This window comes from Heloderma suspectum, chromosome 6 (assembly GCF_057233095.1).
Source record: "Heloderma suspectum isolate Gila_16-S chromosome 6, 16-S_ref, whole genome shotgun sequence".
NCBI lineage: Eukaryota > Metazoa > Chordata > Lepidosauria > Squamata > Helodermatidae > Heloderma > Heloderma suspectum.
Window position 1 is genome coordinate 108,604,736 of NC_139463.1, and position 24,732 is coordinate 108,629,467.

Here is a 24,732-nt window from a genome sequence, read left to right on the forward strand (position 1 = left end):
CAAACTCCGGGTTGTTTAACCATGGGTTGTCACTACATGTGAACTCAAAACCGTAGGTTGTTCATGGGTTGTTTTGCCGGGCTACAGAGTATGGCATATCAAACAAATCTTTAATATTTGCATTACCTTACCCCTGCTACTCGATTAGGAAATTATATAGTCAAATGCCTCCAAGAGAATTCTGGAATTAAAAATGAGATTCCAATGCCTAATACCACCCAGTATAATCTCCTCACCCAAGAGTAATAAAAATGTCTTATCTCTGAGGTTTGCCAGATGAAAGACAATTGAACCAGGCCATTAGAAATAGATCATTAGCACCCTTTTACTGATTAGAAAAGAATCCAGATAAGGAGGTGTCAATGTTAAATTTAAGGTTATGATAGTGATATCATAAAACTACATATTAGGCCAGATGGGCCATCAGGTAAGTGACCAAGACGCTTCACTCCAGAGTGTAAATATGTAAGAAAAACAAGCTCACAAGACAGGATGATGTCCAGGAAATATGTTTGTGTCAAAAACATACCTGTAACATGCCAAAGAAAGCTAAAATGAGTATGTTGGTATGCACATTAATCTCAATAAGAAACTTCAAAATTCGATAATCTTATTTAGACATATGAAAATTTAAAGTAGAAAGGTTATCTATAATTCTCAGATAAGAAATAGAAGCTGTAGTAAAAAATAGTTCGGACATATTTTATAACATCCAAAAAGTATATAAAGGAGACTCAGAACACGCAACTGTGGAAGCTATCCTTTAGGATCAACTTTTCTTAACGTATTCCCTGTAGAGTCAACCTGGTAAGCTTGATATTGATTAGCACTGAGAACCGGCAAACGTACTCGACTCTGCTTAGAAGCCTTGTTTAAGAATGATGTTAGATGTTTCGTGTGTTTGGATTCATGCATGCATAAGCTCTTGTATTTAGTACTGCTATGCTAATACTGTGTAGTAAAAGACAAAAAGATAAATCTTGTCTGAGAGAATGTTTCCTAAGAACTAGAATTCTGTATTACCCATATCAAAGTGAAGTATTGAACTGTCTCTAATTGGTATCTAACTGGTATCTGATTGTAAGAGCAATCTGACTGTATACACAGTAGACAAGTGATCAGTGGTTGCCAACTTAGTGACAATATAATTTGAGAGAATCTCTGACTCAGGGTATATGCCACAAGAGGCAGTGGGCAAGAGCGGTAACAAAAATCCCAGCTGCTCTATCTGCCAGTACTACAGTGCTGCAAAAGCCTTTGGGATGCTAGGAGGGAGTGGGTGAAGGAGGAGAGAAACAACCAACCCAGGATTGAGAAAACACACCACAGTTTGTTTAATTGTCTGCCAGAGAAACCCTGGGTAGTGCAACAAACCATGGGTTAACCATGGATTAACTAAACCATGGTGTAGAGTTATGTGCAAATCAGGTCTTTATGTGATTTGAGCAAAATGTAGCACATTTTAACACCCCAAAGAACTGTGCATGATACGCTGACGACCTCATACCTTCCAACTTAGAAACTGCTTAGCTTGCCAGATACTATATTTGCAGTTGACGTCTATTCATGGTTACTAATGGACCAATGAAATGGAAATTACAACTTCCCACCCCATATCCCTGGTAGCATACATAGGCCCCTTCCCATTATACCTTGCAAGAACCCTGTAAAGTAGGTTAGGCTGAAAGAGAGTGACTGGCTGAGCCCAGTCTCTCATTGATGATAACGTGCATAGAAATCTTTGCAACTCCCTTAGATCAGTCCTGCTCAGCCTGCGACCTGCTCATCCCACTCAGGACTGGGTCCAAGTCTGGGGAAACCTCAGGCAATTGCCCTCTGGTGAACCTGCTCCCAGATCAGTGGACCTCTCACTGCGAATTACCTGGCAGTATGAACAGAAGGCAGCCATTTTCATTTCCAACAGTGCCTCTGGTGCTGGGTCCCGCTGATATATTGGAGTGGCTGTTCACTGCAGCCACTGTCAGATAAGCTCATGTCTGGGGACCCAGGCAGCAGGTGTGACTGCCTGTGGGTGCTGCTGGGGCAGCTGCTTAAAGAGTGCTGGATGCTGACACCTGTCCTGCCCACACTTCTGAAAGCTTTCCACTAGGTCTGTTTCTTTGTTGCTTATTTAGTAGAGTAAATGATTTACTGCCAACAAGGCCAGCCCTACCATTAGGAAGAGTGATGTGGTCACCTCAGGCAGCAGATGCTGGGAGGTGGTGGGAAAGTGTTGGAAGAGAGAGCTATGAAGCATGCAGCCCGTGCTCCCTAAGCTAGACTGCTCCTTTCAGGGGTGGTGGAGATGCATGCTGTCCCACTGCCAGTGTTGAAGAAAGACTCAAGTGACTGTCCGGTTGGCTTTTGTATACGGAATGGGAGGGATGCCATCTTGTCCTTCACTCCAAGCAGCAAAATGTCTTGGGCTGGCTAAGTAGATCTGCACAAGGCCTTTGGCCTAGCTCATTATCTAGTATCCGCCCAGTAATGTGCCCCACTGTCCTTTCCAGCAGGCCATTCGGAAGATGGTTTGGAGTTGCCTCAGCTCCTGCTATGGGTCCTTCCTGGAGTCCATTTCGCTCCCTTTCCTACAGCCAGCAGACCCAGGCCTGGCTGCAGTCATCCTGCTAACCATGCTGGAGGAGATTAACCACTTCCTGAAAGAGGTTCCCAACACCTGGATGAAGCTGGTGCAGATTGTTCCTCTGCCGGGACGGACTCTCCCTCGCCCGGTAACCACTGTGGGAATGGACTGAAGACAGGTGCAACGTGCTGTCTAGATGCAAGAGTAGGACATGGGTTTCCTGCACTTTTAATAGCTGTGTAGGGAAAACAAATGCTGCTGGGTGCAGGTGGTCATGTCACTGTGCCACAATAGTGAGAAGTTGCTCCTCCTGAAATTTCTGCTCGTTTTACAAAACAATGGAAGGTGCAGGAATCCTCTTCTGCATTGTATCTGGTTTTCATATGGAAGGGCAGCAGGCTCCATTGGGAGCCAGGAATCCAGACGTCTGAATCAAGCTCAGAAAAGGGTAGACATGGCTGAAAAGGTTAGAGACGCCTGCCTTCTTTCACTTGTTTTGGTGGCTTAGGATAGGGGTCAGGAATTCAGGTTCCCTGATCCCCAGGTAGAGGCTATGTGATCCAGCAGTTTAGTGGCTTAGGCCAGGGGTCAGGAATTTAGATTCCTTGATCCCCAGGTAGAGGCTATGAGATCCAGTGGTTATAGTTTCTGTGTTGTGGAGTGTGCATGCGTGCCCGCATGCAACTGTGCAGTTCAAGAGAGGTGCAGGAAGATCTAATAATGCATTTATCTTGGGATGGGACTAACCTGAGGGTGCTTCCAGATGAGGCTTTTAATGTGCAATATCCCTGCCTTGTTCACTGCATTTTACAGGAGGTGCAGATGACAACGTCAGCCACTTGTAATCCTCTTGTGTTTTCCTCCGATTCTTCTGTCTCTTTTCTCACCATGGAAAATCCATTAAGGGAGAAAAGACAGAATAGCTGCACAGTTCCTTCTGATAGTGCTAGGAGCTCTCTGTAGGGTGGCCATCACCAAAAAAGAGGACACCAATTTGCATAATATTTGCCTATGCAAATGCATATGAAGAAGTGCGCATTAAGAAATAGTAACTATTATTTAAATAGAAATACTGTCCATCTCACCATGGTGGGAAGACTGTGATCTGATGACTACCAGTATGCCTACTCAGTCTGCTGCCCAGGTGCTAACTGCTGATGGGCAACTTCAAGGCCCTTCTCTGGTCTCCCTCCCTATGGTTCTTCATCTTTAAACTGGACTTGGACTGGGAAGCCCATTGAATAGAGGACACCTTCAAGTAAAGGACTGCCTAGCTTTCCAAAATAGAGGATTGTTCTCTGTACAGTAGGACACCCGGCCACCCTACCTCTCCATCTGGAAGCACCCTGATATTTTTGGGTTCTGTCATCAGTCTTGGAAATACAGCAGGGTAGCCACCCTCGACAGCACTGTGAAATGCAGAAATTAAACTGGTGGAACAAGGCTTCCTGGAAAACCCTCCCACTGCTTAATTTCGGCACTCTTTAAAGGCAGAGGACAAGGGAAGGGAAAAAATGGTGGCAACCCTAGAATATGGCCGTTGTAAAAATATAACATGTTAAGTTGGAATCTGTCTCTGTCTTCTAGGTGGAAGACTATGTCACTACTGCTGTAGGTAAGATCATGAAGTTATCACTGCTTTAACAGTGGGCCACAACACTTAAGTATGAGTATCTTCCTCTGTTTACCAGCTGTCTAAAGACTCCTTGCTCTTCATGCATTTGTACAGGAGAGGGAGATTTAAGAGGGCTTATGGAAGCCACTTTAAATTGTAGCACATGAATGGCTGTGTGATTCCTTTCTGCCACAAATTATCCAAAAAGAAAAGTTTTGTCAGTGGGGGCATGGAGAAAACTGCCCAGTCTGCAGTGACAGACTTCTGTAATCTGGAATACCAAAGCAGGTCTGTCAGAGGGCCATACCTGTTTACCTGTTCACATATTTGTGTTTGTTTTATATAGAGAGGTGGGAATGCTTTGTGTTTTGAGTTTGAACCAGCCTGAAGGATTAAAGGCTGGGGTGTTAGCTAGGAATGGAGACTGAGAATAATGCTTTCTTTTCCCAAATTGTTGAAGAGGGTTTGAATGACAGATTGCTGCTCATGGCATGCTTACATGCATCTAACTTTGACCTCTAGTAAGCAGGTTTTGCTGGTTTTTGTTGTATTGCTTCAAAAACCTGCAAAACCTATTTGACCACAGGAGATAGTGGGACAGAGCAGATCACAGAATGGTAGGGTTGGAAAGAGCCTACAAGGCCATCAAGTCCAACCCCCTATACATACAGGTATGTATGTATAGCCTCTCTTAATCCGCTTTCAACTCTTGGAGGCTTCAATTCTATGAGCATTTACCTAGGAGATGGCCTTACTGAACACTTCAATCCTATGAACCTTTATCTAGGAGTAAGCCCCATTGAACATAATGGGGCTTACTTCTGAATAACATGCATAGGATTGTACTGTTAGCATGTGTGTAGATATAATGTGTGTGTGTGTGTGTATCTATATCTATATCTATCTATATATATCTATATATATATATATATAGATACACACACACATATATACATACACACACATACACACACACACATGATAGACATCTGTCTGTCTGTCTGTCTGTCTGTCTGTCTGTCTGTCTGTCTATCTATCTATCTATCTATCTATCTATCTATCCATCCATCCATCCATCCATCCATCCATCCATCCATCCATCTATCTATCTATCTATCTATCTATCTATCTATCTATCTATATCTCTCTCAGCTTTTGGCCCACAAAGGGTGCCCAAGCCAGTTTATAACCTTAGATTAAAAACACAACCGAATGCAACAGAACACTGAAGAAAGAACACTAAAACCAGAGCCGGATAAACTTAACTCACACAGCAGGCGAAAATTTTGAATCAACCAAAAAAGGGTGGAGGGGGACAAAAAAAAAGGATGTCTGTCTTCACATCGCTCTCAAAAAGCAAGGGAACCCATCAGGACTCTTGAATGAGGGAATTCCACAGCCTAGGTGCCACAATTGAGATGGCCCTGTTGCGATGTACTTTAACCACAGGACTTGCTGTGGATTTTCATCCGATCGACTTTAGCAACTTTGCTGAGAAAAGGAGAGGCGCATGCACCACCAGTTTGTGTGCTGCTTCAGTCATTAGGCTGCTGGTTTTCTCTTTACTTTAATGTGCATTTGCTCCTTTTTAAACCAGACCAAAACACTAAGCAGAATTAATATTTTTAATGTTGAAAAACTGCTTTGGGGAGGCGGGTTCCACCGCTGTGCATCGCCACACAGCTGGTTTCCTCCAAGTTTGATCTGGAAGAGGAAAATGGCATGCCGGAGCAAAATGTGGCGGGCATGCTTCAACAGCAGGCTCAGCATCGCTCATATTGTGTGTACATGTACACGTGTATGTGTAACCCGCAATATCTCTGCATTAGATAGGAGAAGTGGGCGGGTTCAGTCTTTTCTGACAGTGTGATTCCCTTCCATATTGGCAATAACAAAGAAAAGAAACAACAACAGAGATCAAATTTAAATGTACGCTGAAATGAAAGAAATAATTCTCATTGATACACAGAACAGTAATACACAGTCAAGTGATAGTGATACTCTTGATATTATTGACAGTCTGGTTGCTACTGCTTCATAGCAGCAATGCAGTCACAGTTTCCTTCAGCTATTAACAGGGTGCACAGAAGAAGAAGAAGAAGAAGAAGAAGAAGACACAATGAGCTCACAGTCCTTTTACAGTTGTTGCAGTTTCCTTGTGAGGGAATCTAAATCTTCATCCTTAGTTGCTTGTATCCTAAAAACAAGTAAAGCCGGCCTGTGGATAACGTCGAGTCTGCAGGCCTTCCCTCTGGAGCAGCTGTCTCTTCTTGAGCAAGGCTGAACTGCTGGAATCTTCTCGAAGAAGCCAGCCCACCCAGAAGAGCACTTCCTGAGCATGCTCCAGTTGTTGGTTCTAGAAAGAGAGCGGGGAGGGTAATAACCCCACCCAGTGCTAGCAAACACAGGCATGCTAGATTTACCATCCTTTTAACAATGCTGGGAGCACCAACTGAAGCATGGGTGCACACTGCAGCCTCAATCTATCTATGCACCATAATTATTACCAAGTTGATCCACTAGGTGTCAACATAGGGACACTGGATGGCTCTTTGTTGACTGCCCAGTTGTGGAGAAAGAGAAGGATCTATTTGGGAAGGGAAGTCGATTCTTTTGTTTGCAAACTGATCTTCCTGTGTATATGTGAAGAAGCACTCTTATTAGAGTGGGTAACACAGTGAAAGCGACTCAGAAGTTTCCAGAATGTTTCCGATCAATGTAGAAATTCTGTCCTTGGGCAGCATCCTGTTCCCGCCCCTGTGTCAGGGTGGACACTGAGCCCATAGAATCCCAGAGTAGTTCTGATTCTGAGGAAGAGCAGCCACTCCTGGGAGAGGGGCGCTCTCATCTTTCCCAGGGCCAACAGCTGACAGAGATTCCTCCCACCGGCATTCCTAACTTAGATAGCAGTCCTGGGAGTGACAGAGCGCGGGAAGCAGACTTGCTGGACGCGCGACGCCGACGCAGGGAGCGGCGCCAAATGGAGGGCGCAGAAAGGAAGCGTAGTGCCCAGTTGGTGCGCAAACAACGGTTGCGCCCAGAAAATCCAAGGGAAAAGGGGAGGGACTCTCCCTAGCCCATAAGTTCAGGGTCTGCCAGTGATTCCCTTTCAAACGGGGGCCAAGCTGTCAAGGGCTCCTTGGAGGCCTCTCTCAGTCTAATCCAGTAGCCAAGTCCAGACACAGACAAAGGGATTCTTTTCAAAGCTTTATTCCTTTTTTTCAACTTAACAAGCCTACTGTTAGCAACTAGATATGAGCAGCAGAGTACCTATGCCCTAAGTTGGAACAGTTGGTCCCCGTTTGAAACCGTTGTTTGCGTGCCAACCAGGCACTATGCCTCCTTTCTGCACCCTCCATTTGGCGCCGCTCCCTGCGTCAGCATCGCGCGTCCAGCAAGTCTGCTTCCCGCGCTCTGTCACTCCCAGGACTGCTATCTAAGCTAGGAATGCCGGTGGGAGGAATCTCTGTCAGCTGTTGGCCCTGGGAAAGATGAGCGCGCTCCTCTCCCAGGAGCAGCTGCTCTTCCTCAGAATCAGAACTACTCTGGGATTCTATGGGCTCAGTGTCCACCCTGACACCCTGTCCTAAAAGAAAGAGAAGTAAAGCGATGTTTCTACAGGAAGCCATCTAGGTCAGTACCTTCAGTGCTGATGGGTGATAGTTTTCCAAGATCGTGGGCAGGGCCACTGGGAACTGAACCTGTGATGTTTGCATGTGTAAAGCATGTGCTCTACAACCAAGCTACAGTTCCTTCTCCTGACCCAGCTCCTGAAGCCTGGCTCCCACTCAGAATCCAAAAGGCAGGTTGCGGAACCTCTTTCAGCCAGAGGGCCAAATGCCATTTTGGAAAAGCTTTCAGGAGCTGCATTTCAGTGGTGCGTGGGGCTGAAGGCAAAGGGCGGGCCCTCAAATACAAAAATTGCCAGCGTATTTTAGATCAAAGCTCTTCCTGACCATAAAGAAGCCTCGGAGAGGCATTTAAATCTTTTAGAATGGGGAAAAAACATGCAAAAGTCAGGAAATCACCAAACGATTAATGGCTGGGGCAAGGGGGCATGGCTATCGGGGGCCGGATTGAGACTCCAGGTTGGCCAGATTTTGCCCATAGGCCTGAGGTTCTGCACCCCTGATGTGAAGTATGCCCTCTACAACCAAGCTGAAATCCCTTCTCTTTCCCCAGCTTCCGAAGCCCAGGTAACCCTAGGAATCCATCCAGAATACATAGGCAAAAGACGAAGATAAATCCGATCCCCTTTGCGTTAACGTGCTGCTGGTGTGGCCTGATGTTCATCCAATCCATCTTTCTTCCAGAGCTGGTGGGTTTATGTCATCTGGAGGACCCGCTCTTCCTCCAGTACCTGGAGGAGAGCCCAGACGCCTTTCATGAGTTTGGAGCACGACTGAAGGAAGTTGGTTACGGCATCCAGCTGCGTTCTCCTTGGGGGATGTTGATGTTCCAGGCCACCGGTCTGTCCGTGCAGCTGCAGGATTTGGGAGCCATATTTCATTCTGTGCGGGAAAGGTATCTGCTGCATTGCGAGACCCGGACTGAAGTGCTAGAAGCCCTGCTTGAGCAACAGACTCTTGTGAAGATGTTCAGATCCATCCGGATCTACGTACGGGACAGAATGTGGTTTGTGGGCCTCTTTGATGAGATGGCCTCTTTCTTACAGTGCCTCATCCAAGGGGCCTCTCAGAGGCAACTGGTGAGTTGGGAGTGCTCGGCTGAATCGCTGCCCAGGTGCACCATCGCCAAAGACTTTGTGCTTCAGGAGATGCTCCCATCCAACCCCCTCATAAGCATTGAGATCCTTACCGAAGCTCCAGTGACAATCAGGTTTTGGGGCCGCCGTCAAAGAGTGGAGGAAGCGGAGAGGCGCTTTAAGGAGCTCCTCAACGGTTTCCAGGTTCGGCCAGTTCCTCTGTCCAATCTCCAGTTTCAGTTTATCAAAGCACGGTGGGGGGAATTTTTCCACAATAACTTCTTCTTCGAGAGAAGTATCCCTGCCATGCTGGAGATCTCTGAAGTCGTCCAGGTTGCTGGCCTAGACCTGGGTAAAATGAAGGAAGCGGAAGAGATCATTACAAGGCAGGTATTGGAGAGGAGGGTGGAGATACCACAGGAGCTGAGGTGGACCACTGTGTGCGCAGAGTGGAAGGAGCTGCTGCACAGCTTGGCATCCCATAAGGAAGTAGCTGTTCATCAGGCTGCATCCAGGCAGATAACCGTGGTTGGCCTCTGTCCTCATATCACTGAAGCGGAGGAATCTATTAAGGAGTACCTGCGAGATAATTCTCCGATGGAGGAAAGGATGGCTGTTGCCAGACCAGAACTACTATTAGCTGGGGAGCGTCTCCTTCATATTATGGACTGGAAGCATCTCAAAGTGAGCGTGCAACTCCAGTCAAATGGTCAGGTCCTATCCCTGCAGGTGAGTGGCCTCCGAAAATATGTGAGGAAAGCCGTGCCAGTCATCAAGGTGGACATGGAGTCCCTCGTGCTTGGTGCAGTGCCTCTGAGGAAGAAGGCTCTGGGGCAATACTTCTTTGGGGTTGGAGCGTGTCTGCTAAATGAAATGGCCCGACGGTTGCGCTGCATCATTAAAATGACGAATCGAGAGATCCACGACCGTGGCAGCAAAGCCACTGACAGCGAAGGCAGTTGGAAGCAGGTAAGGAGTGGTGGTATTGGAGACCCCTATTGGCGAGCAGGTTGTTTGCTTCCTTCATTTTGTTTTTAAAGGGTGTTTGTCCTATGGGTAGCATCAAAGCCTGGGGCATAAGAACATCAGAAGAGCCCTGCTGGGTCAGTCCAAGGGTCCAGCTAGTCCAGCATTCTGCTCACACAGTGCCCAACCAGCTGTTGGCCAGGAACCCATAAGCAGGGTACGAGTGCAACAGCACCCTCCTGCCCATGTTCGCCAGCAACTGGTGTACATAGGCTCACTGCCTCTGGTACTGGAGGCAGCACATCACCATTAAGACTCGTAGCCGTTGATAGCCTTCTCCTCCAGGAATGTGTCCAACCCTCTTTTAAAGCCATCCAAATTGGTGGCCATCACTACATCTTGTGGTAGCGAAGCCGTAGTTTAACTCTGCGCTGTGTGAAGAAATCCTTCCTTTTATCCGTCCTGAATCTCCCACCAATCAGCTTCATGGGATGACCCCAGGTTCTAGTATTTTGAGAGAGGGAGAAAAATGTCTCCCTAACCACATTCTCTCAGCAGCAACAGCCGTGACTCCAGAAATGTGTCTATTTAGTTAGATGTTGGTCGGATGGGCCGTTTGGAGCTTAGTCTCCCGAGGTCTGTCTTTTATTTGTGGAAGGGAGAAGGAGATGGTCCAGTGGATTTGAACAAGGCCAAGCAAGGAGTGTGTGTGAGTGTGTGTGGAAGGTGTACAGAGGGGCCATGGCTCTGTGGTTCTAATTGCCCAGGGCTGGCCCCAGACAAGTTGCTGATCCAAGATGTTGTACTATGCAGACTAATGACTAGAGCAGGGGGGTCAAACCCTTTTCAGCCTGAGGGTCAAATTCAGTTTCAAAGAAGTTCTTGAGAACTGCATTCTAGTGGTGGACAGGCCCTAAGGCAGTGGTGTAGAACCTCAGGGCCAGGGGCCAAATATGGCCCTCCTGGAGCCTCATTGTGGCCCTCTAGGGTTCCTTCCCATCCCTTTCCCCACAACCTTCCCATCCCCTTTCCTCGGACCACCAATCGTTTGGTGGTTTCCTGGCTTCTGTACAGTTTTTTCCCTGTGCTAAAAGCCCCTCCTAAGGCTTAGTTACTGCCAGTAAGAGTTTTAAGTTAAAATATGCAAGCATTTTTGGCTCCACCCCAATTAGTATCATCATCATCATTATCATTTTCATTTATATAGCACCCCATAGCTGAAGCTGTCTGGGCCGGTTTACAACAATTCGTAAAAAATACATCAACACATAAAAATACAACCTGATAAAAACAGTCTAAAACATTCTTAACACACAAAAATTAAAAGAATATAAACAGCTAAAAACAATTTTAAATAAACAATATTTTCCCTAATAGACCTGTTCAAAAGAGCAGATGTAGGTGCCCTATCATATATCATGTCTTTGGTCTTTCCCCTTTTGCCTTCAGCCGCACCTGTCCTGCACCTGGCTTTATTTATAATCGAGCTGTCAAGTCATATTTCTAGTTAATTGCTTTTATTATGCAAACTACAAACATTGTTGGCATTGCCTCAGGCTACAGACAGTATTCTCATGCAGCAATTAGAGACAGGCTTTCCTAACAGGCTTTGCATAATACAGTATCGCGTAGTCCTCAGGTCGCTACCTGGGATAAAGCATCATGAAAAATAGTTGGCTGGCTACTATAGGCTTCCCTTCTCAACCTGAGTGGACTACCAAGTCCTGCCCTCCAGGTGGGTCTTTCCATGGGGCCACCTCCCTTGCTGCAAGTCTCTTAGAGTGCCTTGTGACCCAGCGTTGTGCCTCCCTGTCTCTCTGACGTCTAACTCTTTGGTCTCTTCTTCCTACCCCCTCCTCCTCTTCGTTAGAAGAGTTCCCACGGGTTCAGAGAGCCCTGCCTGGCTGTCAACCCAATGATTAGGTGGCAGGTGGGCTTCCTCCTCTCTATCACTGTCATTCTCACCAGCCACCTGCTCCCATAACTTTGGCATCCCGAGAACACCTTCCCCTCCTGCTCCTGTCTGACTCAGAATCATGTCCCATGTCTGCAGAGGTGCTGGGCCCAATCTGTATACCGCCCACTGCCAGAATGTGGCCCCCGACAGCTTCTCCGAAATGGAATTTGTCCCTCGGGCTGAAAGAGGTTCGACACCCCTGCTCTAGGACATGCCGTTATGTTCCCAGGATCCTTTGCAACATGCAGGGATTCCCTGGTGGCTGGTGGCACACAGCAGCTTCCTGGCGGAGCTTCTCCAGAATTGAATTCATTCCTTGCACTGAGAGAGGCTCAACATCCCTGCCCTACGGCAAAAGGGGCAGGGTCAAAATACCAAAAGTACCAAGGTGTTTTCGCTTAAAGCTCTTACTGCCCGTAACTAAGCCTTAGGAGAGGCATTTCAGCCTTTTAGAATGGGGAAAAACTGAGCAAAAGCCGGGAAACCAGGAAACGATTGGCGAGCAGGGGAAAGGGGCAGAGCCAGGGGATGGGGAAGGGGGGCACGGCCTTCTGGAGCACCCCAGAGGGCCAGATGGGGACCCCAAATGGGCTGGACTTGGCTTGTGGGCCTGAGGCTCAACAACTTCATTCTAGAGGCAGGCAAGGACATTTTTATTTAGATAGGCCTTACAACGTGGCTTGTAAAGATGCATCAATTGTTTATAACTGGCTGCTTCTATTCATGTTTTACCTGCTTTCTTTTAATTGTTTTTTTTCTTTTACTTTGTATTTTATTGCTGTTTTATTTTCTTGTTAGCTACCTTGAGCAAGTTTTGGTGGAAAGGGGGGCAGGGCAACATTTTAACAAACAAATCTGTAATAAAGAAATAGCAGCCTCCTCCTCTGTGACATTGCAGTGAATCCTGGGATGTGTCTGTTGGACTGACCGCTTCTTCATTAGCAGCCCTGAAATATTGCTGCCCCAGATGACCAACTGGCAAGGAAACTTCTACTTGCCCTATATTTTCCAGTTATTTTGTATCGTTCCCCTCACCCCCTTATTATTATTGCTAAACAAATGCTTCACTTTCTTCTTCCTGTTATGAAGATTTTCAGACTTCAGAGGGATAGTCCCTTGCAGCATAAACAACGGATTTGGTTGGCTCTCTTAACAAATTTATGATGGCATAAGCTCTCATGCATAAGCGCTGTTTGCATCTAACAAAGTAGGCTTTGGCCAATGGAAGCTTGTGCCTCAATATATGTGTTAGTCTTTGGAGCACCACCAGACTTTGCTTCCAGTCTTTTTAATGTGGTTGCACTAAGCATCTAAATATCAAACTTTCACTGGGTTCACCTATTATGGCAGAAGAGGCCTTCAATATGTTCACCTGTAAAATAGAATAAAAATAAGAGGAAAACCCACATGGATGAATTGTGTTTTCTCCATCAGCTTTGTTTGTTGGCTAGATCAGCCTTTCCAAACTTTGTGCCCTCCAAATGTTTTGTAGTACAACTCCCAGCATTCCTGATCATTCGCCATGCTGGCTGGGGCTGACAGGAGTTAGAAGTCTAAAATATCTGGGGTACCCGGTTGGCGACGGCTGGGCTAGATGGAAACTTATCAACAGGTTTTTTTAGGGGGTGGAATTCAGATATAACTGGGAATGTAGAATCCTTATTGGCTTTCTTTCTTACATTTGAGATCTTATGCAGGCTTATTTTGTCTCTAATTTTGGCTTTTTTTCTTTTCTTAGGGATTTCTTAAAGGCCACGCAGGGGTGATCTATGCACTGGGCAGAGAGAACCAGGTAGTCTCTTTCAAGCGAGTTGTGGCCGATTTCATCGCTGCATTCCATGAACAATCCATCTGCAATGAAGCAATAGCAACGTTCAGTGACGAGATTTTCCATAAACTCTGCAACAACACACAGCATCAGTTTCCTGTAGGTCTCCATCGCCTGCGAGATGAGGAGCTCCAGATCTGTGGCTCCCAAGGAGACGTGGCAAACATTCTGCAAGCCATTCACACACAGATTGAGGAGTACCAGGCTGAGTGGATAGAAGTCATGGCTCAGTACAAGACAGTCCCATGCATCCTTGTAAAAGAATGCTTGTTTCAAGAGATACTGCCAGCCAACCCGCCAGTAAGTGCCGAAATCCTGGATGAAAATCCACCAACTGTCATATTCGAAGGTCCCCGTCAGAAGGTGGTAGAGTCAGAGAGATGCTGTGAGGAACTGCTCAGTGGCTTCCGGGTGCTGCCAGTTCCTTTGTCCGATCTCAAATGTCAGTTTGTCAAGGCGCGGTGGGCTGAGCTCTTCCACGACAGCTTTTTCTTGGAGCAGGGCATCCTTGCCATGCTGCAGATCTCTGAAGTCATCCAGGTTGCAGGCCTAGACATGAGTAAAATGAAGGAAGCCGAAGAGATCATCCTGAGGCAGGTGTGCGAGAGGACAGTGGAGATACCAGAGGAGCTGAGGTGGGCCACTGAGTGTGCAGAGTGGAAGGAGCTGCTGCACAGCTTGGCGTCCCATAAGGAAGTAGCTGTTCATCAGGCTGCATCCAGGCAGGTAACTGTGGTTGGCCTCTGTCCCCGTATCACTCAAGTGGAGGAATCTATTAAGGAGTACCTGCGAGATAATTCTCTGATGGAGGAAAGGATGGACGTTGCCAGACCAGAACTAGCATTAGCTGGGGAGAATCTCCTTCATATCATGGACTGGAAATATCTCAGAGTCAATGTCCAACTCCATCCAAACATTCAAGTTTTATCCCTGCAGCTGAGCGGCCGCCGAAAATGTGTGCAGGAAGCGATCCAGGTTATCAGGGAAGACTTGGAATCTCTTGTGCTTGGTATAATACCTCTGAAGAAGGCTCTGGGTGAATATTTTTCTGGGTCTGGGGCATGTCTGCTGCAGGAAATGGCCCAAGAACAGGACTGCATGGCAAGGATGCAAATCCAGAGGGGCCCTGGACCTTGCAAAGGAGTCACCAGTAGCAATGGAAATGGGCAAGTAAGTGTGATGGTCTTTTTGAGGCAAGAGCTGCTCTGTGTCCCTCCCTGAAATGTATGTTGGCCCTCAACTAGTATGAAAGGCTGGAATTAAGAGCTGTGACTCCCAGACAGGTTTGCTTGGTTAAATGTTGGTCACTATGAGCCTTTCAGATCTAGGACTCTCTCCATTAGACTTGTTTTGGAGTCATAGGCTGGATGGGAAATAGGAGGAACTTTGATGTGGTGCATGAATTGGAAGATAGAATAAAACCAACACCCAAATTGTAGGACTCCCATCAAGGCTTCATGTGACTCTTAAGGGCTTCTTCACACAGAGCTTTTATCCTGCTATTGAGATTGGTTACTCATGGATGTTTGCGGGTCTTTTGATGACATCATCAATTTCCAGGGCATCTCACGCACTAAATGACCTTTATTCCATTTTTAAAAGATTGGAGATAATGAGCTATCAAACTACACTGCTTGAGTTCCCTCTGTGAAAAGAGGAAAACCCACAATAAGAGGAGCTAGACAACAGCGCCATCTAGGGCTGTATAATGAAACATATCGAAGACTCAGATAAGGGGGAAAAGGAGGGGGGAAGGAAGCGTGTGTAGAGGGAGTCCATTGTGATCCTGCATTTAAAACGGAAGCAGAAAGCCCTGTTTTAAATGCGGGATTTTAGGCTGGTGTAGAGATGCTCTAAGCCTGGGGTGTACAACGTTTTTTGCCTCAAGGGCTGCATCAGGGGTCTTCTGGTGTGGTGGCTGCCGCACATACGCATACACACACACACACACACACACACACACACACCGCTCTCACACATTCTCTCTCTGTCACACACAGTCACACTGTCTCACACACACACACCATTCACATTCACCCCAGCAGCAACGGATTTTGGTCTTGTAGCAAGAGCATCTGTTTCAAGTCACAGCATCAAGGTGCTGAACCCCCCTCCCCTCCCCAGCCACCCAAATCCAATCACCAAAAAAGAGAGGGAAAGTGCTCTAGGAATGGGCACTATGGTTCCTGCCATAGAAGCCTCATTTCTAGAATGCCCTAGGAAGCTGACGGGAACCTTCAAGTGCTGCTTCCTAGGATGCTCCAGGGACGCTCAAGGAACAAGGCTTCTATGGCAGGAACCATAGAGCCTGTTCCTAAAGCTTTTTTTCCTTCCTCCATTTTTCAGTGGCAGCAGATGTTGGGGGTCTGGCAGCCCCCAGACACAATTTGGGAGGCTGCCTGCACTTTTTGCACCCCTGCTCTAAGTAATTAGACAGTGTTGTTTTGGGATGTTTGTTTTCCTAGGAGCTGGCTGAGGACCTCTGGGCTGTGATCCACATAGTGGGCAGAGAGAGTGACGTGGCCTTGTTCAAACGAGGTGTGGCTGATTTCATTGCCGTGTTCCATGAGGAAACCATCTGCAGCACAGAGATATCAGCCTTCAGTGACAAAATCCTCAAAGACCTCTGTGAGAGTACATCGCATCAGTTTCCGGTTGTCCTCCGTCGCCCCAGAAAGAAGGTTGTCCGGGTTTGCGGTGCCCAAGAAGATGTCGAAAATGTTCTGGGAGCCATTTACACGAAAATCGAGGAAGCCTTCCTTACAAAGATACAGGAAGCCCATGCTGGGTGGATTGAGTCCAAGCTTCTGTATGAGACTGTCCGGTGGCATCGTATGACCGATGCTGGCTGGTCCACATTTGACATGGACACCAACTGGTGCCTGGAGATGGCGTACGGCAAGAAGAAGCCGGGGGTGCACGTGCCGTGGGACGGACAGATGATCCAGATCAACTGGCTCAAGGGCGAAGCCTCCCTGCCGAGCAACGGGAAATTCAGGATAAGGAGGGAGATATGCCTGTGGGGTGAGAGATGGCCCCTGTCGGCCGAAATCTCCTTCTCTTCCTTCCCTCTTCCTGTAGCGTTTCCCAGTTGTCTGTGGCCGGGTTCGCACATTCATGGAGGGGAAAATAAGCCCCCCTCCACGCAGGCCTGTTGCATGCTGGGTTTTTTAGCGTAATTACACTCGGCAGCCCAGCTGGTTGTGTCATGTGAATCCAGCCAGGGTGGCTTGTTGCCATGGGTAACAAGCCACCCAGAACCCATGGGCTGTTGTGGGGTAGCTTCTTTCCCGTCCGTGATTGTGTGAACCGGCGCTGTTGTTCTTCTACAATTCCCATTTCTGTTCTTTGAGCTGCTCTGCAAGTGGAGGGTGGTGGCTCCAATTTTGGTGGGCCTGTGCACCCATTCCGGGTTTCAGTCAGAACCAGCCAGACCTATAAAGGAACTATCCAAGGTGCTGAATTATTTTGGGGGAAGCGTTCGTCACCTTGGATCGCTCCTTCTGGCTGGTGAAACCTGGAGTGGATGCACAGCCCCACCAAAATCAGAGCCACTGGCCTCTACCGGTTGCTTCCTCTGACATAGACATAGAATCATAGGGTTGGAAGGGGCCTACAAGACCATCGAGTCCAACCCGCTGCTCAACGCAGGAAGCCTGATTCCCAGGCGGTCTCCCATCCAAGCAACAGGTAAAGTCTGTGTTGCTGCAAAGCAGGCAAAAATCAACAGGTGCAGCTTTTATCACAGCACTGCCAGAAAAAGAAAGAAAGAGAAAGCTTTGCTTGGTGATTCCTATTTGTCATGTAGTTACTAAAGGCACCGAGTCTCTGCTACAATGGAGGGAGGCGGGGATGAGATCGCAACTACCCCCTGCTGCTGTACCTGTACATTGTAATACCCTTTCCTCTAAAGGGGAAAAAATGTGTTGGGCTTTAGCTGTCAGTTCTTTACAGCCTGGATTCTCAGCTCTGGGTCTTGCCTCTCCTAATATGCATTGATCAACCTTCTCCAACCTACTGCCCTACAGATGTTTTGGACTGCAATTCTCATCATTCCCGAGATGGGAGATGCAGTTCAACACATCTGGAGGGAACCAGGTTCTCACACATTCACACAAAGGATGCCTTAGGTGAAGTGGTCGCCTCCCCTGCTTCCCCACATACTTCTTAAAGTGGTGCATACATCTTTACATGTGCACATGTCTAGCCTTCTAGCCTAAAAAACGTAGGCCTTTAAACAAACAGTTGTAAACCTGTTCTGGAAATGTGTGAGCAGTGTGGTATGTGAGGGGTGGACATTCACCAGTCGGCTTTTCTCTTGACATGCTGGAAACGTGCATAAAAACTGTTATTTTCCCCCAGAGCAGGCCATTAAAATCGACGTGTGTTTTTACTAGGGCAGCAGTGGCAGGCACACTTAAAAATGTTTTTACGTTACCTAGGAAGGATCTAAGTGCAATGCAAGGCTGCCGCTGCAAGTCAGTCACACGTTTTGTTTTGTCATTGCAGACAAGAATATTGCTCCACAGTGGGAAGTCATGGATGGGTGTCTGGTTAAGAAAGTGGAACTGCAGGCCAGCTTGGAGGAGTATCAGGACATTGTAAAGAATTTCAGAAGGACAGCCAGTGACTGCACAGTCCTCAAAGTGAGTTGTGATGTGCTTGGATGCGGAGGAAGAGGTCTCTTATGAGCCGGAAGTCAACACAGAGTCATGGGAGGGAACTGGCATGTGCTACAGGCGTCAGTGGGGGCATTTGGAATTTTGAGAGTGTTGTGGGTACTCTCAAAAAATGGCTGCCATGGGGTTTGTGGTGGGGAGGCCTCTTCATGAGATGGCTACCATGGTGGTCATGGCTAGTCACAAAATGCTCATTTCCCAGAAGGCAAAATGGTGAGACTAAAAGATATGTAACTTGCATAAGAACCTAAGAACAAATAAAAGGGGAATCTGAGCTCCAACACCCCAAAACACTATTTTGAAGCCAAATAAAGATGGTGCCAGAGGGCAGAATTTTGCTTTGTAACCTCCCAGGTTTTTTTTAAAAAACATAAATTTTTAAAACCTTAAGAATTGTTTTTTAAAAACCAGCAGGGGTAGGGAACCTGGTGGGTGCCAAGAGAGGGGACTGCAGGCACATTGGTGCCCACGAGCACCATGTTGAGACCCCAGACTTAGCTCAACCGCTTATTTAAAAAAAGCAGCCCAACAGCTCAACCCACCCCAATCTGTTAATCAGCTTGCAAAATCCAGACCATAATGTGTTACAAGCAGAGATCCCACACACAGCAGAAAAAAAGGCAAAGCAGAGTAATAGTATCCAGATTATTTAAGCAAGAGCACTGAGTCAGGTGTTACCGGAGGAACCTGTTATTTTTGCAAGCTTTGTTTCCCCATCCACCAGGCACTCTTAGATATGAGGTGGATCCTTTGGAATCTGGGTGCTTCCGAATGGAGGGCTCCTAGCCCTACCAATGGGACGGCATTGTGCAGCTCATTCCGTCTTTTATTTCTTAACAGATTTTCGGCAGTAGAAAAAAAAGACGGAAGAAATAGTGGGAAAACATGTGAAGGTTGATGCCATGATAAAAGCCTCATCTGAAAGCACCCTCTTTTTCTGCATTTTCTTGAGATCTGCCTGAGGATAGGTCGGGGACATTAGCAGTATTTGTTTTATTACAGTTGTCCTTTTAATATTAGTTTCCTGACGCTGATTTCATGATAAAGTTTAAGACCTTCTCATGGGGGAACAAAGAGTTTACCAGCATAAGATTAACAGGAATCAAGGATGCTTGCTACCATATTTTCCCAACTTGTGTTTTAAGGTGTGCAAAAATGACCTGTGAATCAGCTGGCCTGTCTGTTGAAATGTGGCCATCCAGTTTCTGTGGAATTGCAAGATGCATGTCTATGGAGCTAAATAGACAGGCGCTGACCGATTCTCGGGCTACTCTTTTAGTGCACATTTGGTGGACAAGGAATGTGGGAAATTGCCCTTAGGGGATTATTTTGGCCTTTTGAAGTGAACTCCAGGAGGACTGTGGGTTCCTTCACATGGAGCTTTTATCCTATGATTGAGATTGCTCCTTCACGGAAGTTTGCAGGCCGTGCTGTGATAATTTAAGGCGTCTCCTGCACTAAATGCCCTTTCTTCCGTTTTTAAATAGATCGCAGATAATGAGCTACCAAATTACCCTGCTGTGTTCTGCTTCGGTTTCCTCCATGAAAAGAGGAAAAGCGGCAAGAAGAGGAGCAAGATCAATAAAAGATATGGAAGACTCAGATACGGGGAGTAGGAGGGGGAAAGGAAGCACCTGAAAAAGGGGGGAGTCGTGATCTTGTATTTAAAACGGAAGCAGAAAGCCCCGTTTAAATGCAGGATTTTAGGCTGGTGTAGAGATGCCCTCTACATGTGGGAAATTGCCCTCAGGGGGTTATTTTGGTCTTTTGAAGTGAATTCCATTATGGTCATAAACACACAAGGCTCACTGAAATTAAATGACCCCACCCAATGGCTTGGAAATTCCCACACAGGTGGAGAGGATCCAGAACCGATACCTGTGGGTTTCCTATAGCTGGAAGCACAGCTGGATGGAGAAGAAGAATCCAGAAGGGACACAGAATGAGCGCATCCTCTATCATGGGACATGGCCAGAAAATTGCCATTCTATCCATGAGATTGGCTTCAAAAGTGCCTGTAGGAGGGGTAAGAGTGTGCTGTAGCTGTTCCTGTTGCCCACTCCCAAGAGCTATCCAGTCCCACTAGTCTTGAACTATAACTGAAGCCAGTAGTCTGGAAGAAAGGGTATAAGGCAGCCCTACAAATGATTTACTTGAATGCAATTGAGGCAAGAAGGAGGAGGGAGAAATCAAGCTGTGTGCATCCTTGTTTCTGCTGTTCTAGCTTTTTGGCGTTGCTAGAAGAGAGGCAAACCAGGGGAGACAGAAGAAGGAAGCCCTGCTCAAGGAAAGAGAGGACAGAAGCACTCTCAAAAGAGGAATAGGGACAAGGGCCCATAGGAAAAGGACCTTGAGGTTACACAGAGCAGGGGCAGGCAGAAAGTGGATCTCCAGGTGTTTTGGACTTGAGCTCCCAGCATTCCTGACCACTGGCCATGTTGGCAGGGAATTGAAGTCCCAAACCTCTGGAGATCTACTTTCTGCTCGCTTCTGATGTAGAGCTCTTAGTGCTTTTCAGTTTCTGAGCCTTCATCAAATGCAGGATAGCCCACTTAAAGCACCCAGATATTATACAGCAACTTCTTACTGAAAATATATAAAAGTTACTGACAAACTAGAGCCCACGCTGTCGCAGTATACATAGAATGCATTGACTTGGTGCATTTCCCCGCCCCCCACCGCCCTGTTCATAAAGACAGCTTGTTTGAATGTTCCCATCTTCCATCAGCTTCTGTTTGCTTTCACTTGCAAATGGGCATCATGATTTGCACCAGTTTGCAAAAGGCGCCCTGGACAGGTGAATTCTATGGACAAAAGGCCAACTTGTAAATGGTACCTGTTCAAAATGTGCATTTGGAGTGGGGCCATGACTAGAAATGTGGTGGGCATTTTTGCCCCCTTTTTTCTTTTTTGCCAGGAATTAGACGTTTACAGAGCGTCCAACTTTGTGGGGCAGATATACATGAGATCCATACTCCTATATCTCAGTTCTTAAGCAAACAGAGCGAAGCATGCACTTATCTTTATGTGTTATACACATGCAGGTCCAAAATGGGGATAGGAGAGAAGGAGACACTTCACCTGGACTGAGAGGTCCAGGGGTGTCAGGAATAAAACTGAGCATGTGGAGATGTCTGGCAGCTCAGTTTCGGAATCAGAAGGGGAACAGCAAGAACAGAGGGAGGCACCCTCCCTAGTGAGCCCAGATATGGCGAGACTTTCTTCCCGAGATCTTGACACACAGATGGCCCAGACTGAATGGCTCCCCCATTCCTCCACCATGAGAACTCAAGTTTCAGATGAGGAGGAGGAGGGTGAAGGGTATGACTTGAGGATGCTAGGGTCCGTCACAGAGTGAAGCAAGAAAAGTTAGGGGCAGGGCTCAGGTGTTCCGCCAGGTCGGCCACTCGTGGAAGCCAACGTAAGAGGGAGCCATCCTAAGGGAAGGACATCCCTGAGAAGCAAGTCTGGCCATGAAGTTCATGCCCAGACTGCTGGCAACTTCCCTAATTTCCACTTTGTCTCCTCTGTTGATAGTCATAGATGTGTGGATTAGCTGTTCCATTGCAATCTGAGAGTTTCCTAGAATCTGCATTTGTAAAGAATAGCGGTTTACTAATAAAGTAGAGTTAGCCTGAAGCCTTGTTTCCTAGAGTGTGTTGATTGCGAAGGGAGGGGACATAAGAATGTGACCGTGGGACACCCATTACCAAAAAATGAAGTATACTACAGGGTTGCAGGACCTTTTAAATCTGAGGGATGAATTCCATTTTGGGAGCCACGTTCCCGTGTTGGGCAGGGTCAAAGCCAAAAGGGGCAGATTTAAAACACCCAAAATACCAGCATATTTTAGCGTAAGGCTCTCGATGCCAGTAGCTGAGCCTCAAGGGAGGCTTTTCAAGCTTTTCGAATGGGGGAAAAACTGCACAAATTCTGGTGAACCAAACATTGGTGGTTGGAGGAAAGGGAGTGTGGTTTTCTGGGGACCACCGGAAGGCCGGATCTGGCAGGGTCCCAAGAAATGGTGCTTGGACAGTGTGCATTAATGCATTCATATCTCTTGCTTTTGTTTCTTTGCAGTGGGTATGTATGGACAAGGCATTTATTTTTCAGCAGACGCCAGCCATTCTGCCTTCTATGCCAAGCCAGATTCTCAAGGACACCAGTATATGTTTCAGGCTCGGGTTCTGACGGGGGAGTATGACCGTGGGAACGAAAATATGGTTTTGCCCCCTATGAAGCGAGGGGGAAGAGGTCGATATGACAGTCTGGTGGATGTTCTCAGCAAGCCGACTATCTTTGTGACATTTTTTGATGATCATGCTTACCCCGAGTACCTGATCACTTTCTGTGGGTCGGCATCTTTGAGGGAGTAAAAGGAGACACAACTGGAAGCAAATGCGGCTGTATAAGAGAGAGCGCCTCTTTCTTTACCAACCTGCCTGATCACTGAGGTCATCAGAGGGCATGTTGGAGTATACCAGGAAAAGAGCCTTCAGTGTGGTGGCCCCCTCCCTGTGGAATTCCCTGCCTTTGGAGATCAGGCAGGTGCCAATGTTGGGTTCCTTCTGGCGCCTCCTGAAGACATTGTTATTTTGAGAGGCCTTCCTTGCATGACCAGTCACAGCTTATTCAATTCGACCTTATTGGAATTGGTCTTTTTAAAAAAACGTTTTAACTGTTTTAACCCGGTGCTTTATTCTTTTACCTTTGTTGTTCCCAGCTCCAAAATCTTCTGATATGGAGCGGTATATACATATTGTAAATAAAAAAATAAAAATAAAATAATGAACTGGGGATTCAAAAAGGTGTGCACTCAAGGCTGGAACTGGGAAGGATTTCTGTTGTGTGTTTTTGCTCCATGGGGAAAAAAAATGAAATACGCAATTTAATCATTATTTATTTATTTATTTATTTCATTTCATTTCATTTCTATACCGCCCAATAGCCGAAGCTCTCTGGGCGGTTCACAAAAACTAAAACCAAACAACACACAATAAAACAATTTAAAATATATAAAACATTAAAACCACAATATAACAATACAACCACAATAAAACCTAGCAGCAGTACAGGAGTTTAAAATACAGATTTAAAACAGCAAAGATAAAAATTTAGAAAGCTAAAATGCCTGGGAAAATAAAAAGGTCTTCACCTGGCGCCGAAAGGAGTACAATGTAGGCGCCAGGCGAACCTCACTAGGGAGCTCATTCCAGAGCTGGGGTGCCACAACAGAAAAAGCCCTCCTCCTAGTAGCCACCCGCCTCACTTCCTTTGGCAGGGGCTCACGGAGAAGGGCCGCTGATGATGATCTTAAGGTCCGGGCAGGCACATATGGGAGGAGGCGATCCTTCAGGTAACCTGGCCCCAAGCCGTGAAGGGCTTTGAATGTTAACACCAGCACTTTGAATCGGGCCCGGAAATGGACTGGCAGCCAGTGCAGCTGGAAAAGTACTGGCGTAATATGAGCTCGCAGGCCAGTCCCTGTTAACAATCTTGCTGCACTATTTTGGACCAGCTGAAGTTTCTGGACCGTTTTCAAAGGCAGCCCCACGTATAACGCATTGCAGTAATCCAGACGAGAAGTTATCAGAGCATGGGTAACTGTAGCTAGGCTATCTCTGTCCAGATAAGGGCGTAGTTGGTATACCAGCCTAAGCTGATAAAAAGTGCTCCGTGCCACTGAGTTCACCTGTGCCTCAAGTGACAGTTCTGGATCCAAGAGCACCCCCAAACTACGAACCTGATCCTTTAGGGGGAGTGCAACCCCCTCCAGAACAGGTTGAATATCACCTAGCCAGGCAGACGAACCACCCACTAACAGTACCTCCGTCTTGTCTGGATTGAGTTTCAGTTTATTAGCCCTCATCCAGTCCATTACCGTAATCATTTCATTTCCTGAATGGTTAGAGGCAAAATAAGTGCAATAACCCAGCTTATTTTGTCATTTTGTTTTGCCACTTACGTTGTGTTGTTTTGGGCATTGGAAATGAAACCAGATGTTCTGTTATTGGTGCGTATGACAAGGGTTGATGTGAATGGGAATTCTACAACTGGTAGCCATGGATACAAATGTCCCCTTTCTTCCGGGTTTGACATCAGGCTGATGGGGAGCATATGGGAGTTGTAGTCCGGCATGTCTGGAGGGCACCTGCTTGGGGGAGGCTGATTTAGCATAGTGATGTGCAGTAGCTCTCTGAGGTCTTTCTCAGCAATGCTCCTTAAAATTGTTTAACTTGATATGCAGAGACTTGAAATAGGGAACTTATAAGCATGCAGAACATGTTGTGTTCCACTACTGTACCTTCTCCAAGGTTGCAGAAAAGCAAGTTTTCTCTTGGTTGGGTGGGGAGTAAAGGTCTACAGCTTCCTTCTACATGTTTATGAAATCATCAGTG

The 24,732-nt window shown here is 46.8% G+C and overlaps 1 protein-coding gene across 13 annotated transcripts in view; it reads left to right on the top strand.

Moving 5' to 3' along the window:
* LOC146342388 (uncharacterized) overlaps positions 1-23,349 on the top strand; it is a 43,078-nt gene extending 19,729 nt beyond the window's left edge. For 6 of the 13 annotated variants that reach the window (XM_084806126.1, XM_084806131.1, XM_084806127.1 and 3 more), the window contains 8 exons: positions 2,511-2,732; positions 4,172-4,199; positions 8,513-9,873; positions 13,566-14,825; positions 16,121-16,679; positions 18,165-18,301; positions 20,189-20,360; positions 22,415-23,347. In XM_084806126.1, the coding sequence (XP_084662252.1) occupies positions 2,511-2,732; positions 4,172-4,199; positions 8,513-9,873; positions 13,566-14,825; positions 16,121-16,679; positions 18,165-18,301; positions 20,189-20,360; positions 22,415-22,710 (4,035 nt within the window). In that variant the 3' untranslated portion in view covers positions 22,711-23,347. Of the gene's footprint in view, positions 1-2,510; positions 2,733-4,171; positions 4,200-8,512; positions 9,874-13,565; positions 14,826-16,120; positions 16,680-18,164; positions 20,361-22,414 lie in introns of those variants that run through there. The other 7 variants (XM_084806132.1, XM_084806134.1, XR_014783949.1 and 4 more) reach the window with 6 other exon arrangements.
* The last annotated feature ends 1,383 nt before the right edge of the window (positions 23,350-24,732 follow it).